At 40.9% G+C, this 17,461-nt stretch overlaps 1 protein-coding gene across 1 annotated transcript; it reads left to right on the top strand.

Moving 5' to 3' along the window:
* The first annotated feature begins 223 nt into the window (after nucleotides 1-223).
* LOC18424581 (putative E3 ubiquitin-protein ligase RHY1A) lies at nucleotides 224-16,094 on the top strand. The gene is made up of 3 exons (XM_006829166.4): nucleotides 224-955; nucleotides 15,208-15,398; nucleotides 15,484-16,094. Exons 1-3 carry the CDS (start codon nucleotides 716-718, stop codon nucleotides 15,881-15,883), a joined length of 831 nt encoding a protein of 276 aa, XP_006829229.1. The 5' UTR covers nucleotides 224-715; the 3' UTR covers nucleotides 15,884-16,094.
* Nucleotides 16,095-17,461: the final 1,367 nt, after the last annotated feature.

The raw sequence follows: 17,461 nt of genomic DNA on the forward strand, positions 1-17,461 counted from the left end.
GTAAAAAAAAAAATGAGTTTATTATACACGGGAAGGATATTTTCATAAAAAAAAAAGAATTTTTGTATAGGGTATCTCTTACGAAATATGGTGTTTAAGAAAAAGTTGTTAAAAAAAATAAAAAAAGTTCAATAAAAGTTAAATTGATTAGAAAGCTTATTTTAGAGAATTATATATATATATATATATATATATATATATATATATTTTAATTTTTTCATTATTGACCGGATTAGAACGGATGCATGGACTAATTATCGGTTAAGCTTCCGTGCTACGTCCGGTTAATCTTTCTGGTTCGATTTTGCCAAGCGATTTTGCGAAGAGAGAGTGGGATATAGATGGTTCGAGTGTGGGAGAAATAAATATGTACAAAAAAACGGTGTGGTCTTTCGTTCCACCTTGATTTCTCTATCTAGTCGAATCTTCGCGGAAGCCATGCGGAAGGTACCCGCTGTTTAGAGCGAGAAGAACGGTAGGTCTTGCTCCTCATCTGAGAATCCATGGTACTTAAGGAAGATGAGCCTTTGGTCATGTCATATGTGCATTCCTGTCATAGATCATCTCTGAAATGTAGACAAAAAGGATGACCTGTTTTCTATTCCTTCCTCTATGAAAAATCAATCTTATACAGACGGAAGTGCAAATCTTTCTTTCTGAGATACATTTACTCTCTCTCCGTTTATCTCTCCTTTTCCCTTTTCCAGAGGTCCGCATGACGAGCGCCTCTGAGCTCTTCTATATTAGAAGATCTCGCATAGGCCGAAAACCAGAGCTAGGGTTTGAAACTTCTTCTTCCTCCTCTCCTACTTACTCTAATTCTTCTTCCCATCATCATAGCCACCATCATAACCCTCATCATCGTCTTCACGATCATCGATGTCAAGGGGAATGTGATCCATTCAGGCGATCTCACTTACCTGCAAGGCATATTTTCCATGGTGTCTTGCAAAGAGTAAGATATATATTCGGTTGATGATGATTTTTTTGTTGACTTGTTTATTCTTGTGGTTTTTCTGTTAATTGTGTGAAGAATTCCAATGTTATGCGATTAGGGCATTTAAAGTTGATGAATTCCTCAGTGGAGTTTGGATCCCCAACTACGTGAATTGTTGTTTTGGTTTGTTTCTCATTGTTGATTCTTCTTTTTCTGTTATTTATGTTATGCTCATGGTTTGGTGTAATCGGGGAATTTGATTTAAATCCAGATTATCCCTTGGAAGAGCTTGATCTCCGCCTTGATTTGTGATTTTTGTTTTTGTTTATGTTCCTTTTCCCTTTTGGCAAAAGATCGTACTTTGAAATTAGTGAGAGTGGGCTTGGGTTTCAATTGGCGTTAAGTATTCAGTGTAGTGAAGGACCTGTTTGATTTTTCGAATGTTTTGATTCATACATGGTGTTCCTGAATTGGAGCTTCATCATTTGTTGACTTCTGTTTCTTCCTTTGTGCTTTTGGGGTTAGCAATTGCTTTAGACCTTATTCTACTCCCTGCTCCTCGTCATGATGGTAGAGTCTGCAGGAGATGATAATAAAGGAATGCATTTTAACTATACACAATAAGGCAGATTTCTTTTATTAACTGCTCCTTTACACGACATTGCAGATACCCTTCTTATTCCACTGCTAGCATTTGTGATGTTTTCTACTGGATTGGTTTCTGAAGTGCATCATTGCTTCTTTCTTCCCTCCTGATTTCTTAAGGGTTTTATCCATCATTTGGTCATCTTATGATGCCTTACATCACATGTGCATGGTGTTTCATCATAACATTAGACTTCTTACTTTGTCATCCAACTTTGGTTTTCTTATGTTTTCTAATTATATATTTCATCGTCATGATTTTTGCTATTGAGTTTACTTTTAATGTTTGGGAACATATAACCCTTTGTCAGAGAACATCAAGTAATAAAAAGGAATGTGTTGCCTATCCGACAAATCTCACATTTTGTATCATCAATTTATTAACTTTATCTTCTCTTTAATGGCCCTTCTATACATTATGTTTGTGGTATAATTGACCCTTCCGATTGGCATCTGCATAGAGTGTTTATAATAAAGGAGGCGCTCTACGACTGCTGTTTCTTAGAGCGTTTTGTACTTTGCTTGCTAGAGGTACCTTTTAACAAATAATAATAATAACGCTGTACAAGTTTTTTTTTTTTTCTTTCTTATCTATTTGTCCTTTCTTTTTCTACCTAAAAAGGTCAATTTTTTTTTCCTAATACTGGATAATTGGACCTCATATTTATTGCCCAATATCAGTCTCACCACAATGACCAGATTGAACATATATTGCACACTGGTTGCTACTTCTAGGCATAGTTACAGGGAGTTCCTTCACTTGTTACGGTCCCCCTATTGGGACGCAGTTTTTGGAGATGGTCCTCTTTGGGAGCTTACTCCTGATTATAATTGGGGAAGGCTATTGTATTCCAAAAATAATCTTAGATTATATAATCTCACTCCTTTCCAGATCTCACACCTTTCCAGTTCAGCACATGCAAGAGCTTAAAATACGTGGTTGCTAATAGCCTTACTGATCCATCTTTGGTAAATGATTTCATCTTGTTAGCTCTAATCTATGAGGATGTATAGCTGCTTCAAGTGACTTTCTTCACTCCAATAAGTTTTGTGTTTTTATTCCTTTCATCTGCAGTCAATGCAAAAGTGATACCTCTGAATAGAATGTGTCCTGCCATTAACTTTTTAATTGCAACATCTGCAGAAGCATTTTAGGGAAAAATTGTAAATATCTAATTTCTACATCTTCCGCTCCTTATCCATCACTTCTAGAAGTAAATTTGCTTTTCTCTCATAGTATTTATTGATAGGAAAGTGAACCTACATATTCACATTTTATTGCACTTTAAAAATTACTGAAATATCTTTTATTCTTTTGTAATCTTTTCTCCATCTTATATTTCCATTGATAGAGAATTAACTTCATAAACCAAATCATAATGTTTATTGAACCTCTATGGGGCAACTTTGTTGCCTTTTTTTTTGAAGAAAATTTTTGTTGTCGTTTCTCTATTAAATTCAGAGTTCATTACTTCAAATTAATTTGGAACATGATAAGTATGACTCCTATGTCCCCTTCTTCCTAGAGAAAATCAAACGTCAAGTTTTATACTCCACATAACATATGGTTTACCCTCCATTAACCTAGAGTCGCAATGTCTAAGCTATGCCATTTTGTTTTTGTTTCAGACATTGCTTATAACAGCAGATTGTTTTTCCTTGCCAATACTTCTATTAATTTTTTTGCAGTTCCTCCTATCTCTAAGTATTTGGAGAACTTCATAATTTCATCCTTGAGAACTTGAAGAGGACCCATATATTTGGGTTGCATCCAGAAAGGCCTATTTGTATAATGAAAATTTATCAAGATACACCTAAGTTAACAACTATTTAACAGTTTTGCTATTTTCTAGTATTCCAACTCATGATCATGTGTATTTTGATGGGCTTTTGAAATTAAATCAAAAGATATGGGTAAAATACTAATTAGTTCATCTCTTACATGCATTTTGGATGAGCTTCCACTTCAATGATCCCATATGATAGCGGCCTTGGGAGGTTTCTTTGCTTGCTGGTCCATTTGCAGTTAGAAAAGGGAAAACCACCTTTTTTTGTGAGGTGGCTGAATAGCTGTTCCCCATTGGATTTTTATTTGATCGTATATCTGATATAGGGTGGTGAACCTATTGCCGATTTATTCGACGATTCTACTCCAAGCAGTGTTTGACAATCCTAAATTGCAGAATGTTAGAAAAGCATCGGCCTAATTTTCTCATTTGAGGTTAAAAAATAATTTTCAAATCCATGGGCATAGAATCATATTCACAACCTTGAAGTTTAGGAAGTCCTTAAGTTGTTTTCTTGGACGTTTGTACTATGAAATGTTCGTTCTCTTCTTTGTTTGATTTTTTTTGAGAATGTTAACGGTTAATATTATTATCAAACGACTACAAAAGTATGGCTCGAGAGGACCCACAGACCGGGTCACTCAAGCAAAAAATGGTCACTAAGAAGTGGACATGTACAAAAAGGTTGGCTAAAACAACACCCGAGAAGCAAATATTAAGAGTTATTCAGAGAGAGGGGCTCATAGAATACGCCCATTTACAAAAGAGAAAGCTGTGCAAAGGAGGAAGAAAAAGGCCACTCGCCGAGGTCCAGAGCAAAAAAGGAGATGGATCTATGACCAAACTTAGGAATGCATCCAAGTCACAGCTAAACGGGGGCTAAAGGCTGATTCCGAGCGGCTTCCTTAGCAAGACGATCTGCAAAGTCGTTTGACGTCCTCCAGATATGCATCCATGAGACTTCTATAACCCTGCAATTATGCTCCATGTCATAAAAAATGTGGGCTAGGTATCAAGGAGGAGAGGCCTTTCTAGAGGCCCAGGATCTAATGTTTTTGGCGCCTCCCTCAATGTGCAACTGTGAACCCCAGGAAGGGTTGTATTTCTTGATACCCATCAATAGGGCTATAGCCTCTGCAAACTGTGAGTCTGCGAGGCTAAGGTGTTCTGAGTAAGATGTGTGAATATCGCCATTATGGTAGCGGAAAAACCCTCCGGCTCCAGCTGGACCTGGGTTTCCCAGGGAGCATCCATCAAAATTTAGCTTAATGGATCCCACAGGGGGAGGCGTTCAGTTGGATCCTCTTGAGGTGCGATGAGGAGCGAGGTGAATAAGATTCTCCCAGTCGCAAAGGAAAGTGGCAGCCGAAGTCCCGACGAAAAGTCTATGACTGGATGCCCAAAAGATTACCAGCGAAGTAACCTTATGAAACATAGCTGGGAGTTCGCTTTTGGTTTGACAGAAAATTCTTGAATTTCTTTTGAGCCAAATTGTCCATAATGTTGCACCTAAAGAGGCTTTCCTGAGGATTCTGGCCGACTTCGGCCAATGAGAATCAAGAGCAGGATGTCAACATTGGAATAGGAGGGGTAACCCAAGAAACTCCAAAGAGTTGGATAATACGACTCTAGAGTTGAAGGGAAAGCTGACAATGAATGAACAAGTGAGGGTTCGTTTCTTCCTCGCAAAGGCACATGACTCACCTATTGGGAGTTTGGATACCTCTTCTTTGGAGTAAGTCAACGGTAAGAGTACGTTCAGTGCAAGTGATCCAGTGAAAGGCTTGCACTTTTGGAGCCGTGATGGAGGACCACACTTTGGATAATACAGGGTTCGGGTTGAGGGGGAACGTAGGCGGCAACAATCTCTTATAAAAGAGGCCATCGTAAAAGAGCCGGTGGGCGAGGGAGTCCAGGCCATTGTGTCTGTCCTCGAAATAGCAAGAAAAGTGGAGTGGAGGGATGCTGAGAGAGATGAGATCCATGGTTTCTTCTTCTGTGAGGGATTGCGTAAAGGATGGATTCCAAACCCTACGGTTACCGGAGAGAACCATTTCCTCTGAGATCAAAGAGGCTTTGTTAATTGCCACAGAGTAGAGAGAAGGGAAGAGATCTCTTTGTGGGGTGTGGCCTAACTAGAGATCGGACCAAAAGCGCACTCTAGCCCCTCTAGCATGAAAACGTACAAGTTGTTTGAACAGGTGGAGGGACAGAGCAAAGATTTCCAGGCACCAGAGCCCCTGGTCGTTGGATTGCCCTCAGGTAGCCAATGATCTGGTAGGATGCTGTATTTGCAACGGATAACTTGGGCCCAAAGCTGGCTGTTTTGGGTGGCCAGTCTCCTTCACCATTTACCCAGGAGCACGAGGTTGTATTTCCTTAGAACTCTGATTCCAAGACCACCTTGATGGTTCTGGAGACAGAGTTTGTCCCATGAGATGAGGTGGATCTCATTTGACGCAACATCACCTGACTAGAGGAAGTTCCTCATCAGTTGGTCTAGGCGCTTAGCAACCTAGGCTGGCATGTGGAATAAGGACATGAGGTAAACCGGGGAGTTGGCTAGGGTTACTTTGATAAGCGTAGTTCTCCATATGAAGGATAAGTATCTTCCTTTCCATCTTGCCGACATTCGGTCTACTCTGTCGATTACATGAGACCACTAAGCTTTTTTTGGCTTCCCCAGTCCCAGAGGCAAGCCAAGATACGCCATGGGTAGGTCCTCCACTGAGCATTTCCAGCCGGGGATGAGGTTCCTGGTTTGGAGATTAGATTGGCCCACACCTATCATTTTAGACTTAACCATGTTTACTTTGAATCTTGTGGCGTACTCAAAGCAAATAAAAAACAACCTAAAGTTTTCGATTTCCTCCGGTACAGCATCCAAGAAAACTAGCGTATTGTCTGCGTACTGCAGGTGGGATACGCACGGGTCATTTCTCCTTTTTTCTTTTGTAGCAACGACGAAGAGAAAAAGAGAGAGAGGGTCTCCTTGGCGAAGGCCGCTTGAAGACAGGAAGTACCCTTTCGGTGATCCATTGATGAGGACAAAGAAAAAAGGTTTGGAGTAGCAACCCCTCATCCACTTCCTCTAGCGCTCACCGAACCCCATCCTAGACAAGGTTTGGTGGAGAATGGGCCAATCCATGTGGTCATGCACCTTCTCACAGTCTATCTTAAAGACTAAGCCCAATTATTTGCTGGGGTGGCACTCATGAGCCACCAACTCCGTCTAGTAATTGCCGGTCCTTGATGAAGGCGGACTGTGAGGAGGATATGACAAGAGGAAGAACCTGTTTGAGCCTAGAAGCCAAGACTTTGGACAAAATTTCATACGAGGAATTGATCAGACTTATGGGTCCGAAATCCTTCAATTCCTCTGCCCCTTCTACCTTAGGTACAAGCGCAATGAAGGTTGTGTTGATGGCTTTATGGAGTCTTCCACGATGGGAAAATTCCTCGAAGAAGAGAAGGAAGTCATTCTTCAAAGTATCCCAAAAAGCTTTAAAAGGGGCGATTGGGAACCCGTCTGGGTCGGGGGCCTTGTCTTTATCGAGGTCCTCCAATGCTTTAAAGATTTATGACTCAGAGAAAGGGCGTTCCAACCAATCAACCCAATGAGAGGGGAGAGATCGGAAAGGAAGGTTGCCCATACTAGGTCTAGGATTCGAAGGGGCGGAGTAAAGATTCTGAAAGAAAGTGAGTATGGCTTGTTCGATGTTCGGGGCAGTGTCCAGGATCATGTTACCTTCCTTAATAGTGGAGATGGAGTTATCTCGTCTACGACAATTTGCTATCCTGTGGAAGAAGCCAGTGTTTTGGTGCCTTGATTTAAGCCAAGTAACTCTGGATCTTTTGACCTTAGGCTGGCCTCAAAGGTCGATAAAGGCCTCGATTCCTCAATCAGATCTAAGGCTTGGATGGCGTTCAACTGACTTTGCTTAGTATGAGAGAAATTTCGTGGAAGAGAGGAACTTCAGGTTTTAAGGGAGGCTTTAAGTAATTGGATCTTTTTTTGCAGCCTAAAGCCACCTTTGCCCGAGACTTGGGTTGAGATGGAGTTCCACCAGGCCGGAATGAGCGAAGACAAAGCTTCGTCTTCGAGCCAGGTCAGTTCAAACCTAAAAGGTTTTGGGCCCCTAGGAACTGTTAGAGTGTCTAGAAGGATAGGACAATGGTCGAAAGTAGGTTTTGGCAGAGCTAAAGCACGAGAGCCGGAGAAGTTCTCGTCCCAGGAGGGGGAAATCAAGAACCTGTCCAATTTTGACGGAGATGGTTGGGAACCATGGTCCGATCAGGTGAATAGGTTTTGTTGGAGCTGGATATCTATCAGCTCGTTTCGAGACATGAAGTTTGAGAATCCAACATTCCTTGGGAAATGTTGGAGTTGGATTTCCTCTCGAATGACCATTTGGTTATGTTAAAGTCCCCGCCCAGACACTAAGAAGGGTGAGGGATGGTTGCCAAGAAGTTGAGTTCAGCGCAAAGAAGAGTTCTGAGTTGAACTGAGTTGGCACCGTAGATTGTGGAAAATTTCCACGGAAACCCGTCTGACTAACTTGATAGTAGCATTGTTACCGAGAGTTGCCTTGTATGGGAAGAAACCAAGTTGTGCTCAGATGGGTTCCAGATGACCCAAATACCACTTGAAGCCCCTGTCGCAGATAGAGAAAGCCACTGACAGGGTTTCTTGCCCCAGACTTGCCGGATCAACTGGAGAGAGGGATCCAGTTGTTTGGTCTTGGCCAGGGCAAGGACAGTGGGACAGTGTTTAGCACACAAGCCACTATGGGGGTTGAAGGGGAATAGCGAGGCAAGGATCGAGGAGAGGAGGTCTAGGTCCAGGGCAGTACAACGACCACCTCGAAAAGGTACTAAGACCAATCCATAAGGTTCGGGATAGGGGGAGGAGAGAAAGGGGTGGCGTCAAGGGAGGCTTCCTTGAAGGAAGGGAAAGGGAAGGGAATGGGTCTGAAGGAGGCAGGATAGCGAGGGGGAATAAGTCAAGCAGGGGCTGCGACAAGGGAGGGATGGGGACGAGTGGGTTAGGAGCAGCTACCAGAAGAGGTGGGGTGGGGAGAGCGGGAGGCTAAGGGTCGGTTGATGCTAATGGCTGGCTACACCGATACTCAGAAGGCCTGCAGAACAAGGTGGGATGCTAAATCAGATGGCAAAGACGGTGGAAAGGTTGCTTGGTGACATGCGGCGGGGCTTTAGACTTTCATTGGGGGAATCTAACGATCGTCGCCGATTTTTTACTAGCCTCAGAGCGAACCATACGTTTGGGGATGATGTCGGAAGCGGTTTTCGACCGTTGTCGGCTTCTGAAAGAACGACGCTTCCCAAAGACCAAGTTCCAGTCCGATGAGTTCGGTCGCTGGGGTGTCAGGGCAGTGGAAGGATTGAAGAATGAAGGAGAAGGCAGAGACGTTGGAGACCAAGAAATGGAGAGGGGAAAAAAAGTGTCACCCACCTTCAGCCAAATGAGGGATGGGATGAGTTTATGGTCGAGGACCTCAAGGAGTAGGAGCATGGAGCCAAGAGGGAGGTACTCTCGTGATTTCCAATGGATAGCAAGTAAAGAACCACAGGCTTCAGCCACTTTTTTGAAAGTCACGGGCGACCAAGCGTGGAGCGGAATATCTGCTACTGTAACCCAAATCCTTGGCTTCTTGGACGACCTGTCTAGCGGCGACCAGTTGCGAAGTTTTAAAGTTGCCCCTCTAAAAATAAGGGGGGCTCTATCTTGAGAAATATGTCGGGCACACTCAGTAAAGGGGAAGCTGAAGAGAATGCGTCCCTTAGACATGTGATGACATGTTACCTGAGGCTCCCCCCAAAGGCGTTGTGCCCATTTCTCATTACCCCTAATGTCATCCCTTCGAGTATAGAAGGAACCCACTAGAGAGGACTGCAGTTTGGCTAAAAGGGGGCGAGCGACCTCCTCTGGGGTGGAGAGAACCAAAGGCAGAAACGGTGAACTCCGTCCCAAGGGTCTTGACGATGAGCCGGGAGGAGCTAGAACCTCTGCGGAAGCAGAGAGCGAAAGGGATGGAACGGGGGTGGGGGGAGGCCACCACCTAAGCGTAAGAGGAGGGGGAAGAAGGCAAAATGCTGGTAACAGTTTCAATGGGTGGAGGGTTACAGTAGAAAGGTCTGGCATAGAGGTTGTAGATTGAGTTCCAGTCAGGAGGAGGAGGAGGAGGAGGAGGAGGGGGGGGGGGAGCGGGGATAGGAGGAGGAGAAGATCTGACATAGAGGTTGTTGATTGAGTTCCAATCAGGAGGAGGAGGAGAAGATCTGACATAGAGGTTGTAGATTGAGTTCTAGTCAGGAGGAGGAGGAGGAGGAGGAGGACGATGTCTCCGACCCATAGCCTCTCAATATCTTATTCCTTTAATGAATCCATACTTCAGGATAAAAAATGGAAATAAGAAAACTTTATTTGTTGCTTGCAAACTATTCATACTTAAGAACATTCATTTTAACTTGCCATTGTAACTATCATTGTTTGTTGCTTGCAAACTTCTTCTTCTTCTTTTTCTTTGTTTGATTACATGTATAAACTAGGATTCTCTAAGTTTCATGTGGGAGCTGGAGGAAATTTGTGAAGTACATGCACATCTATGTTATTTGGGGGCTGAATAAATGTGTAGATCAACATAGATATGCTGTGTCCTGGAGTATTGAAAAGGAATTGTGCTTATGAAGGAAATTGATGAGGGATTAGGAAACTGAGCTCTGGGAGCATTTCAGGTGCATAGAGAACAATTGACTCTTTGAAAATGGATTTCAAGATGGGATGGGCTGTGATAATGTCAGAAGCTTAGGGATTCGGGTAGATTGCTTGTTTAGATTTCTTAGACAAGTTTGCCAATGTAAAGATATAGAGAAGTGACTGTGGAAGGACATCATGAGTTGTTTTGTGGTCAAATCCCTCCAAAAAGTGATCAAGGGGGGAGGAAGACTAGAGGTCTAACTACCTCGTTTGCATTATTCTGGTTCCACCTTGCATTTATTCTTTGGACAGCTAGTTACCATTAAAGGCCTTTCCACCGTTTGTTATGATGAGTTGGCAGGGAATGAATAAGAAAGGATAAGGTTTTAATGGGAAGAAGGATAAGGACAAAATAGTAAAAATGGTATCTGTTAGAAACTCTTTACAAGCTCCCTGAGTTAACAGGTTTTGAGTTTTTTTTTTTTAACTTGGTATGACGGGCAGTCAAAAAGTCCAATACACCTTATCAGTATGTCATGATCGTTTCTTCAGAAAATACTGGTGCAAGATTGAATAGGAGCCGTCCATTTTCTAGATGGCAAGATTGAGGTGTTCAAGAACTCAAAATCCATTTTTTTGTTTTCTTAAAAATAATCATCTGGTGCGACTTAGATCGATCCGAAAATTTCGGATAAAAAAACCCTTATGCGCACCTTATTTTCAGGCCAGAACCTGGCCCAATACTTGGCCCAGCCTGAAAGCCCACAGGCCATCCCCGTACGTCTGGTGGCACTAACATCAAATGTTCCATTTGTAGAAAATATGAAACAACCACTGTCATTTATCCATTGTGGACAGGAATAATTGTGGTCTTTGATCATTTAACACTAGCTTTTAGACTGGTCCATTCTGTGTGAAGGGAAAAGAATATCACCTGTCATGCTTTCATATTTTATTGATATTTCTTCATGTAGTTTTCTTTAGAAGGAAGGGTGTTGGTATCAGGCATTTGGTTGCTGGCTTCCATGGTTTTCAAGAGGCTAGGGCGTTAAAACATGAATATGGTTCCGTGCCCAACAGTTCTATTTTTTCTTATGGAAAAAACCATTATTTGTGAACTTTTAGTTAATTACTATACCTGCAAATGACACGAAGTAGTTTTATTTCTATTTGATAATGAACACCATATTGGTGACTCAAAATATTGCAAATTATGCTCTAAAGCATGTCATTTTTCAGATTAGCCTAAAGACGACAAAATTGTGTTATGGAACAGCCAATGGGCTACGCAAAAGTTCCCTCATGAAATAGGGATGGCTACTGGGTGGTTGATGAGAAGTCATGGTCTTGACGCTTCCTCCTCTCCTAGGGCATCACCTGAGGAGTTTGCTTCTCTAGTTTGCATATGAATTGATCCTCTAAATCTGGGAAGATGTCTACTACTTGATACAAAATGTGCTCTAGCCTTTTAGGGCAAGGGGAGGAACACTTGGCCCTGGAAATAATGTATTCTGAATTAACTTTGATGAGCAGGTCTCTTGAATATTTGTGGTCCTGTAGGAGGGCCTGAGGAATTGCAATAGTAGCAGATACGAAGCTGGAAAGGGAGGGATCACTGAGTACTTAAGTAGACAGTCCAGGGATTGGTGTAAACTACTGCTAACCGGAGAATCCAGAAACTACGACCTTATTTTCTTGGTGAGTTGACAATGTAGCAATAAGTGTTTGACAGTTTATTCCCATTGCGTTTGCAAGACACACCAGATTGTCTAGCAGTGTACCTCTACTCTTTGTATGGTTGAGGGTGAGAATTTTGTTGCAAACAAGAAGCTGAATGAATGCCTGTACCTTTTGGGTGCAGGGATAGACCACACTCTTTCAATCATGGCTTGAACTTTAGATCCTGAGGGTGGTCAGTTTGTATCCGTGAGGCCTTTAGGGAGAGAGGCATCAGAGAGCTTGCCTGATGCCTTCTGGTCCTGACAATTTTTATTATTGTCTCAGAGAAGGATGAAAACTTTCAGCTTCTCTAACTACACAATCAGGTATGTGGCTTCTTTGTCGTTCTTATTCAGTTAGTGGTGTCCAGACACATTCTCCCTAGTATTTGAGTACATTAGCAACAGGGCTTTCCTGATTCAGAACCGTACAAAATAGACTTGGGAAGCAGGCTTCAAGAATTTGTTGTCTAATTAACATGTCTCTCCTGAACTCGCTCACCTATTTTGGATTCAAAAGGAATGTGATTTGAGGACTTTTGTAAAGGCTGATACCCCTACAGGTTCCTGAAAGTATGAGAATTACCTGGGCGCCTGGGTAGCCGACTGGTGTTCTCTGTATTATATTTGTCGCGAATGTCTTAAGTGTCAGAGGGTGTCTCCGTGTACTGCCAATGGCTTTGACCACTTGGCCAATATTACCTGATTACACTTTTTAAGCCTCCTGATGCCAAACCCACCTCTTTATTTGTTTTTCTGTATTCATTCCATTTCATCAAATGAAACTTTCCTGAGTCACCTATGCAGATCTGCAAAAAGTCCCTCACTACTCATTATAATTTTAGAAAGATCAGACATTGGCATGCTAGAAGGTCATCTTTTATATCGGGATGCTAGGTTTAGTTTCCTTAATGATAGTAACACGACTTCCTAGGGATAAGAATAAGCATTTGCCGGATGCGAATTTACATTCAAGTTTCTCTAGAGTACCATCCTGTTGGGCTTTCTTAGGTTTTCCCAATCATGGGGGAAGGCCCATGTATTTTTGGCAATGAATCGGTACTGCAGCCCCACTTCTCTGCTAGGGATTCAAGATTACCCCTATTTAGGCAAAATCCTGAGTTTGTTTTGGCCATATTTACCTGAAGCCTTGTCATGATCTTGAAAGACCTTAAGAACAATGAAAATATTGTCTACTTGTTGGATATTGAGTGTTGCAAAAATGAGGCTATCGTCCAAACAGTATATGTGGAATTTGCTAGGACCAACCTGAGCTGCATTGAACTCCTCTAACATACTGGAATCATATACCCTCGAGATGGATTTCCTGAAAAGATGAACTAAAATGGTCACCTTGATGTATTCCCCTTGAAGATAAAAAGATTTCATGGGGCCTTCCGTTTATGACTATTGAAAGGTAGGCAATGGAGATGCATCGCGTCATCCAACTCTGCCATTTCATAGTGAACCCCATCATCTCCAAAACATAATGAAGGATCCCCAAATTCATGTGTACATGTTTATAGGTGATGAGGTCGTCTTTCTTGCATGAACGCTGTCCTGTTAAAACATCTACATCATTACAAATTTGTTTGTGTTCTACATCATTACAAATTTGTTAGAATGTACTCTAGAAATGCCTGGTCTGTGTTGTATTGGTAACTAACAGTTTTGGTGTCCTGCACTTGTTGGATGTATTTGATACACCAACCCAAATAGGGTACCAATTTGTGGATACTTCTATTGTAAATAAAATAATACTAACTGCATTATAAACTTCAAGTATAAGCCAATTGTAGATAATACATATTTAAGATATATACTCACGGTGTCTTGAAATGATCCCCTTGATGTAATAAATAGACTTGCGTACTGCAAGTCTGTATTGCCATCAAAAGAAAAGTATCACTCGCTTGAAGTGTTATAAAATGACATGTTGACATAATGAACGGATAAACTTTCAGGGGCTGAAAATATGTGATGACATCAAGAAGAATATGTTGTTGAGATCATTGACATGATCTAAACCAAAACACATTGCCCATGTTGTTGAAATCAGTTTCTAAGAAAGGGAGCTGTTTGCATTTTGTCAGAACTGATGGGGATGCGCATTGCCCATGCTTATAAAACGAATGTCTGTTTCACTGCAGATAGTGGTTTTTGACTAATGGTTGTGGGGTATCCTTAATCAGATTTCCATGTGAAACAATTGTTGCAAATGGCTTAGAAAGGTTTGAATAGTGAAAGCTGGAGCCCAGATCGCACGCATCGTAATACAATTGTCTTAGGAATTTTCAAATGACCACCTCCCTTGGGAGGATGAGCAAAAATTGGATTCTTTTTTTGTTACTCTGTCTATTTTCATCCATGTGGTTAACAAGGGGGCAATATTACCTATATATGTAATGTTATCATTCTGAATAAAGACAAGGTAATAAGCTTAGGAAAACTCAATACCTTCTGAAGATTGTATTTTGGGCATAGAACACCTAGGTTTGTGGGACTTGATTACTGCTTAAACATGTTGTTTATTGATAACTACTGGTTATAGATTTTTTTCCTTTATTTTTTTGGTAATTACTGATTATAGATTTTTTTCAAACATTTTGCATGATGAAAATCATTGCTTTCTGACTCGGCCGAGTCGCCTTGGACCCAGTTGAGTTACTTGGACTCTGCCCTAAGGGCGAGGTCGGGTATGGTGTACACTTATGTAAATAGTAAGTATACCCATTTTACTACGAACAGCACCTAAATGGTTTTTTGGCTAGTATGTACAGTCTATAGGCCGTTCAGGGTTCCAATCCCCTCAGACACCAAGAAATGTTTTTTTATTAAAAAATAAGGGTTTTCTTATTAGCAAAAGTAGGGTTCACTATGGGGTTCAAAATGTTTTTCATTGGCAGAATTCGATCCCTCAACAATTGTTGAGGACCCACACCACCTAGCCGGTGCGCCATTTGAGTTTTTTATGTTTAAAGTTAATATGTGATATGTACATAACTAAGTTGTTTCTGTTTTTTTATAACTAGGGCTGGACTCGGGAGAGTTATTTGGACTCGCCTAAGTAACTCACCTCGGCCAATGGACGAGTACCTTGGCAGAGTCAAGTCCCGGTACCTTGATGGAAATGCTATTTTGGGGAGAGCTTATTGTAATCTGTTTCTATCTGCTAATTAAAATTGAAACATTAACCTTACTCTTTCGAACCCTGTAATTCTTAAATTTTGAAGTCTTTTTTGCTGTTTGATAACTAGTTGAGAGGCGCTCATAGATATGTATATCCAGTTTCATGTGTGGATTTTGACAGTTGATACACAGGAAATGAATTGTAGTAATTTGTGTATGGTGTTGTTCACTCGCATAGCTCATCTGATTGTTAATACTTTTTTTTTTTATCAGGAAAGGGATTCACCACGACTAGATCCATCTATTAGTCATTCTTCTTCAAGCTCCCATAGTGGCCTACATTCTTCTGGCAGTAGAGGCAATAGGTTTAGATTTGTACGAAATGATCGATTACCTGGAGCTGTTTTACAAGCGAGGGCTAGGCTATTAGAGAGACTGAGAGGGGTGTCTCTTACTCGAAATAGGTTTGTACTCTCTCTATCTCTCCCCTCCCCACAAAAAAGGATTGAATGATCTCATAGTTAACGTGCTGTGTTTTATTTTGCTCAGGCATGAGAGTGCAGATTACTATCCTACAATCAGTGATGAATTTCGGTTTGTTGATGCTGGAGACTGGGAAACTGAAACAGACTCCGCAGAGGGGATTGCGACTGTTTCGCTTTCTGAGGTGGGCACTGGAGTAGAGTCCCCCACTTCATTGAAGCCTCCTGGACTTAGTCGAGAAGCCATTTCGAAATTGTCACGAGAAGTTTTTGGGGCCAAGAAAAGTGAGGAAGAGGGGATTAGCTTGGTGCATGAGTGCTGCATTTGCCTCGAGAGATTAAGGTTTGGAGATGGGTTGGTGTGTTTGCCTTGTGGGCATAGGTTCCATGCCCTTTGCTTGGACCCATGGCTCAGGACCTGTGGGGACTGCCCGTATTGTCGTGCTAATATTATTATGGATTCTTGACGGGGTGAATGAGAGTATGCTTTCATGTAGGCTAATGTTGAATTTAGTTGAGGGTTTTCTAAGATATTTACGGAGTTTTGTTTGTGATAATTTGTTTAAAATCTATTTCGAAATGTAAATGATGGAGCTACTGCTTGATTTACTTTGAACAAATGCTTGAATACCGTGTTTTTGGAATATTACTACACTAAGAATTGCTCTTTTTTCCTTAGTTCTTGGGTAATTATGATGAAAGTAAAATTTGGTTAAGTAAAGCTGGCTATGGAGGGATGTGGGTTCATATACACGAAGTCCGGAAAAGGATATCAGTTGTCCACTATGCAGCTTATTACTTTGTCGTTTACTTAGCATTTCTATGGCAATGGTTAAGCTTTTTTTAGTAAGAGATTCTATACCTCTATACCATAAAAGGTGCTCCTCAAAAACCAACCGAAAAAAGTTTATCCGGCGTTGTAAAACACCTAATTGATCGACTCTTCAATTGATCAACGATGTGTAATACAAAAAAAAAAAAAGCTTTAAGTCATGCCAGTAGTGTATTTTATAACATATTATCTAAATAATCAATTTTCAAGATTTTCAAGTGTTTATAGGTCAATTTGATCTATATTATTTTTTGAATTTTAAAATTTGTAATTAAGGATAAAAATTGATTTTGTGGGCAATTACAAACACTTATACTGCGTCTTTTGGCACGTTTTAGATGTGTCTTACTTCGATGGTTTATGTTTAAATCCTTGCTAGAATCTAGACCGTTTTAGATGTGTCTTACTTTGATTGTTTATGGTTAAATACTTATAAAAATCTTTAAGGACTCGGTTTCTATACAGCCAAGCTCTAAGGGGAGATGGGTACAACATTTGAGAGGGTCTTTGAACTTAATTTGATGGCAGCTCATTAGAAAATCTTGGTTTAGTTGGGTTTGGAGGAGTGGTGAGGGATTGGAATGGAAATGTAGTTTTCACTTATGCAGGTCATCTGGGAGAGAAAACAACAAACTATGCTCACTTATGGTCCTTTTTTGTGTTTTTGTGGCATTGTGTGGTTGAAAGTGATTACTTGAATGTTATCAAGTGGTGTTTAGAGGAGCAAAAATTGCCTTGGGAGCTGAGATTTGTATTACTATAGTCACTTATTTAGACCTTTTAATTTCCTTTTTGTACATGTTTATCAAGAGGTCAATGTGTTGGTAGATTTATTTGCCAAGGGGGCATAACTTTATCTATGTGTTGGTAGATTTCCTTGCCGAGGGGGCACAACTTTATCTTGCCAAGGAGGTACAACTTTATCTGAGATGTTTGTCTCTGATTCTGTAATTTCTTTCTAGTATCTTTTTAATAAAGTTTCTGAATTCCTATAAAAAAATGGTAAATCTATTTTTGAGGTGGATTTTTGGACTTAATTTTTAAGGACATATAATCTCTGATATGGGAAACATGAATATGAAAAAAAAAGTAAATTTTTAAAACTAAAAGTAACAATTCTAGTAAGAAAACATTCGACCATTAGTTTCCATTGTTTTCAAATGCAACACCTACTTGCATCTATCTTTAAAATGGATGCTTTACACGTTTTGGA

This window comes from Amborella trichopoda, chromosome 12 (assembly GCF_054954075.1).
Source record: "Amborella trichopoda isolate Santa Cruz 75 chromosome 12, AtrichopodaSantaCruz75HAP2 v2.0, whole genome shotgun sequence".
Lineage (NCBI taxonomy): Eukaryota > Viridiplantae > Streptophyta > Magnoliopsida > Amborellales > Amborellaceae > Amborella > Amborella trichopoda.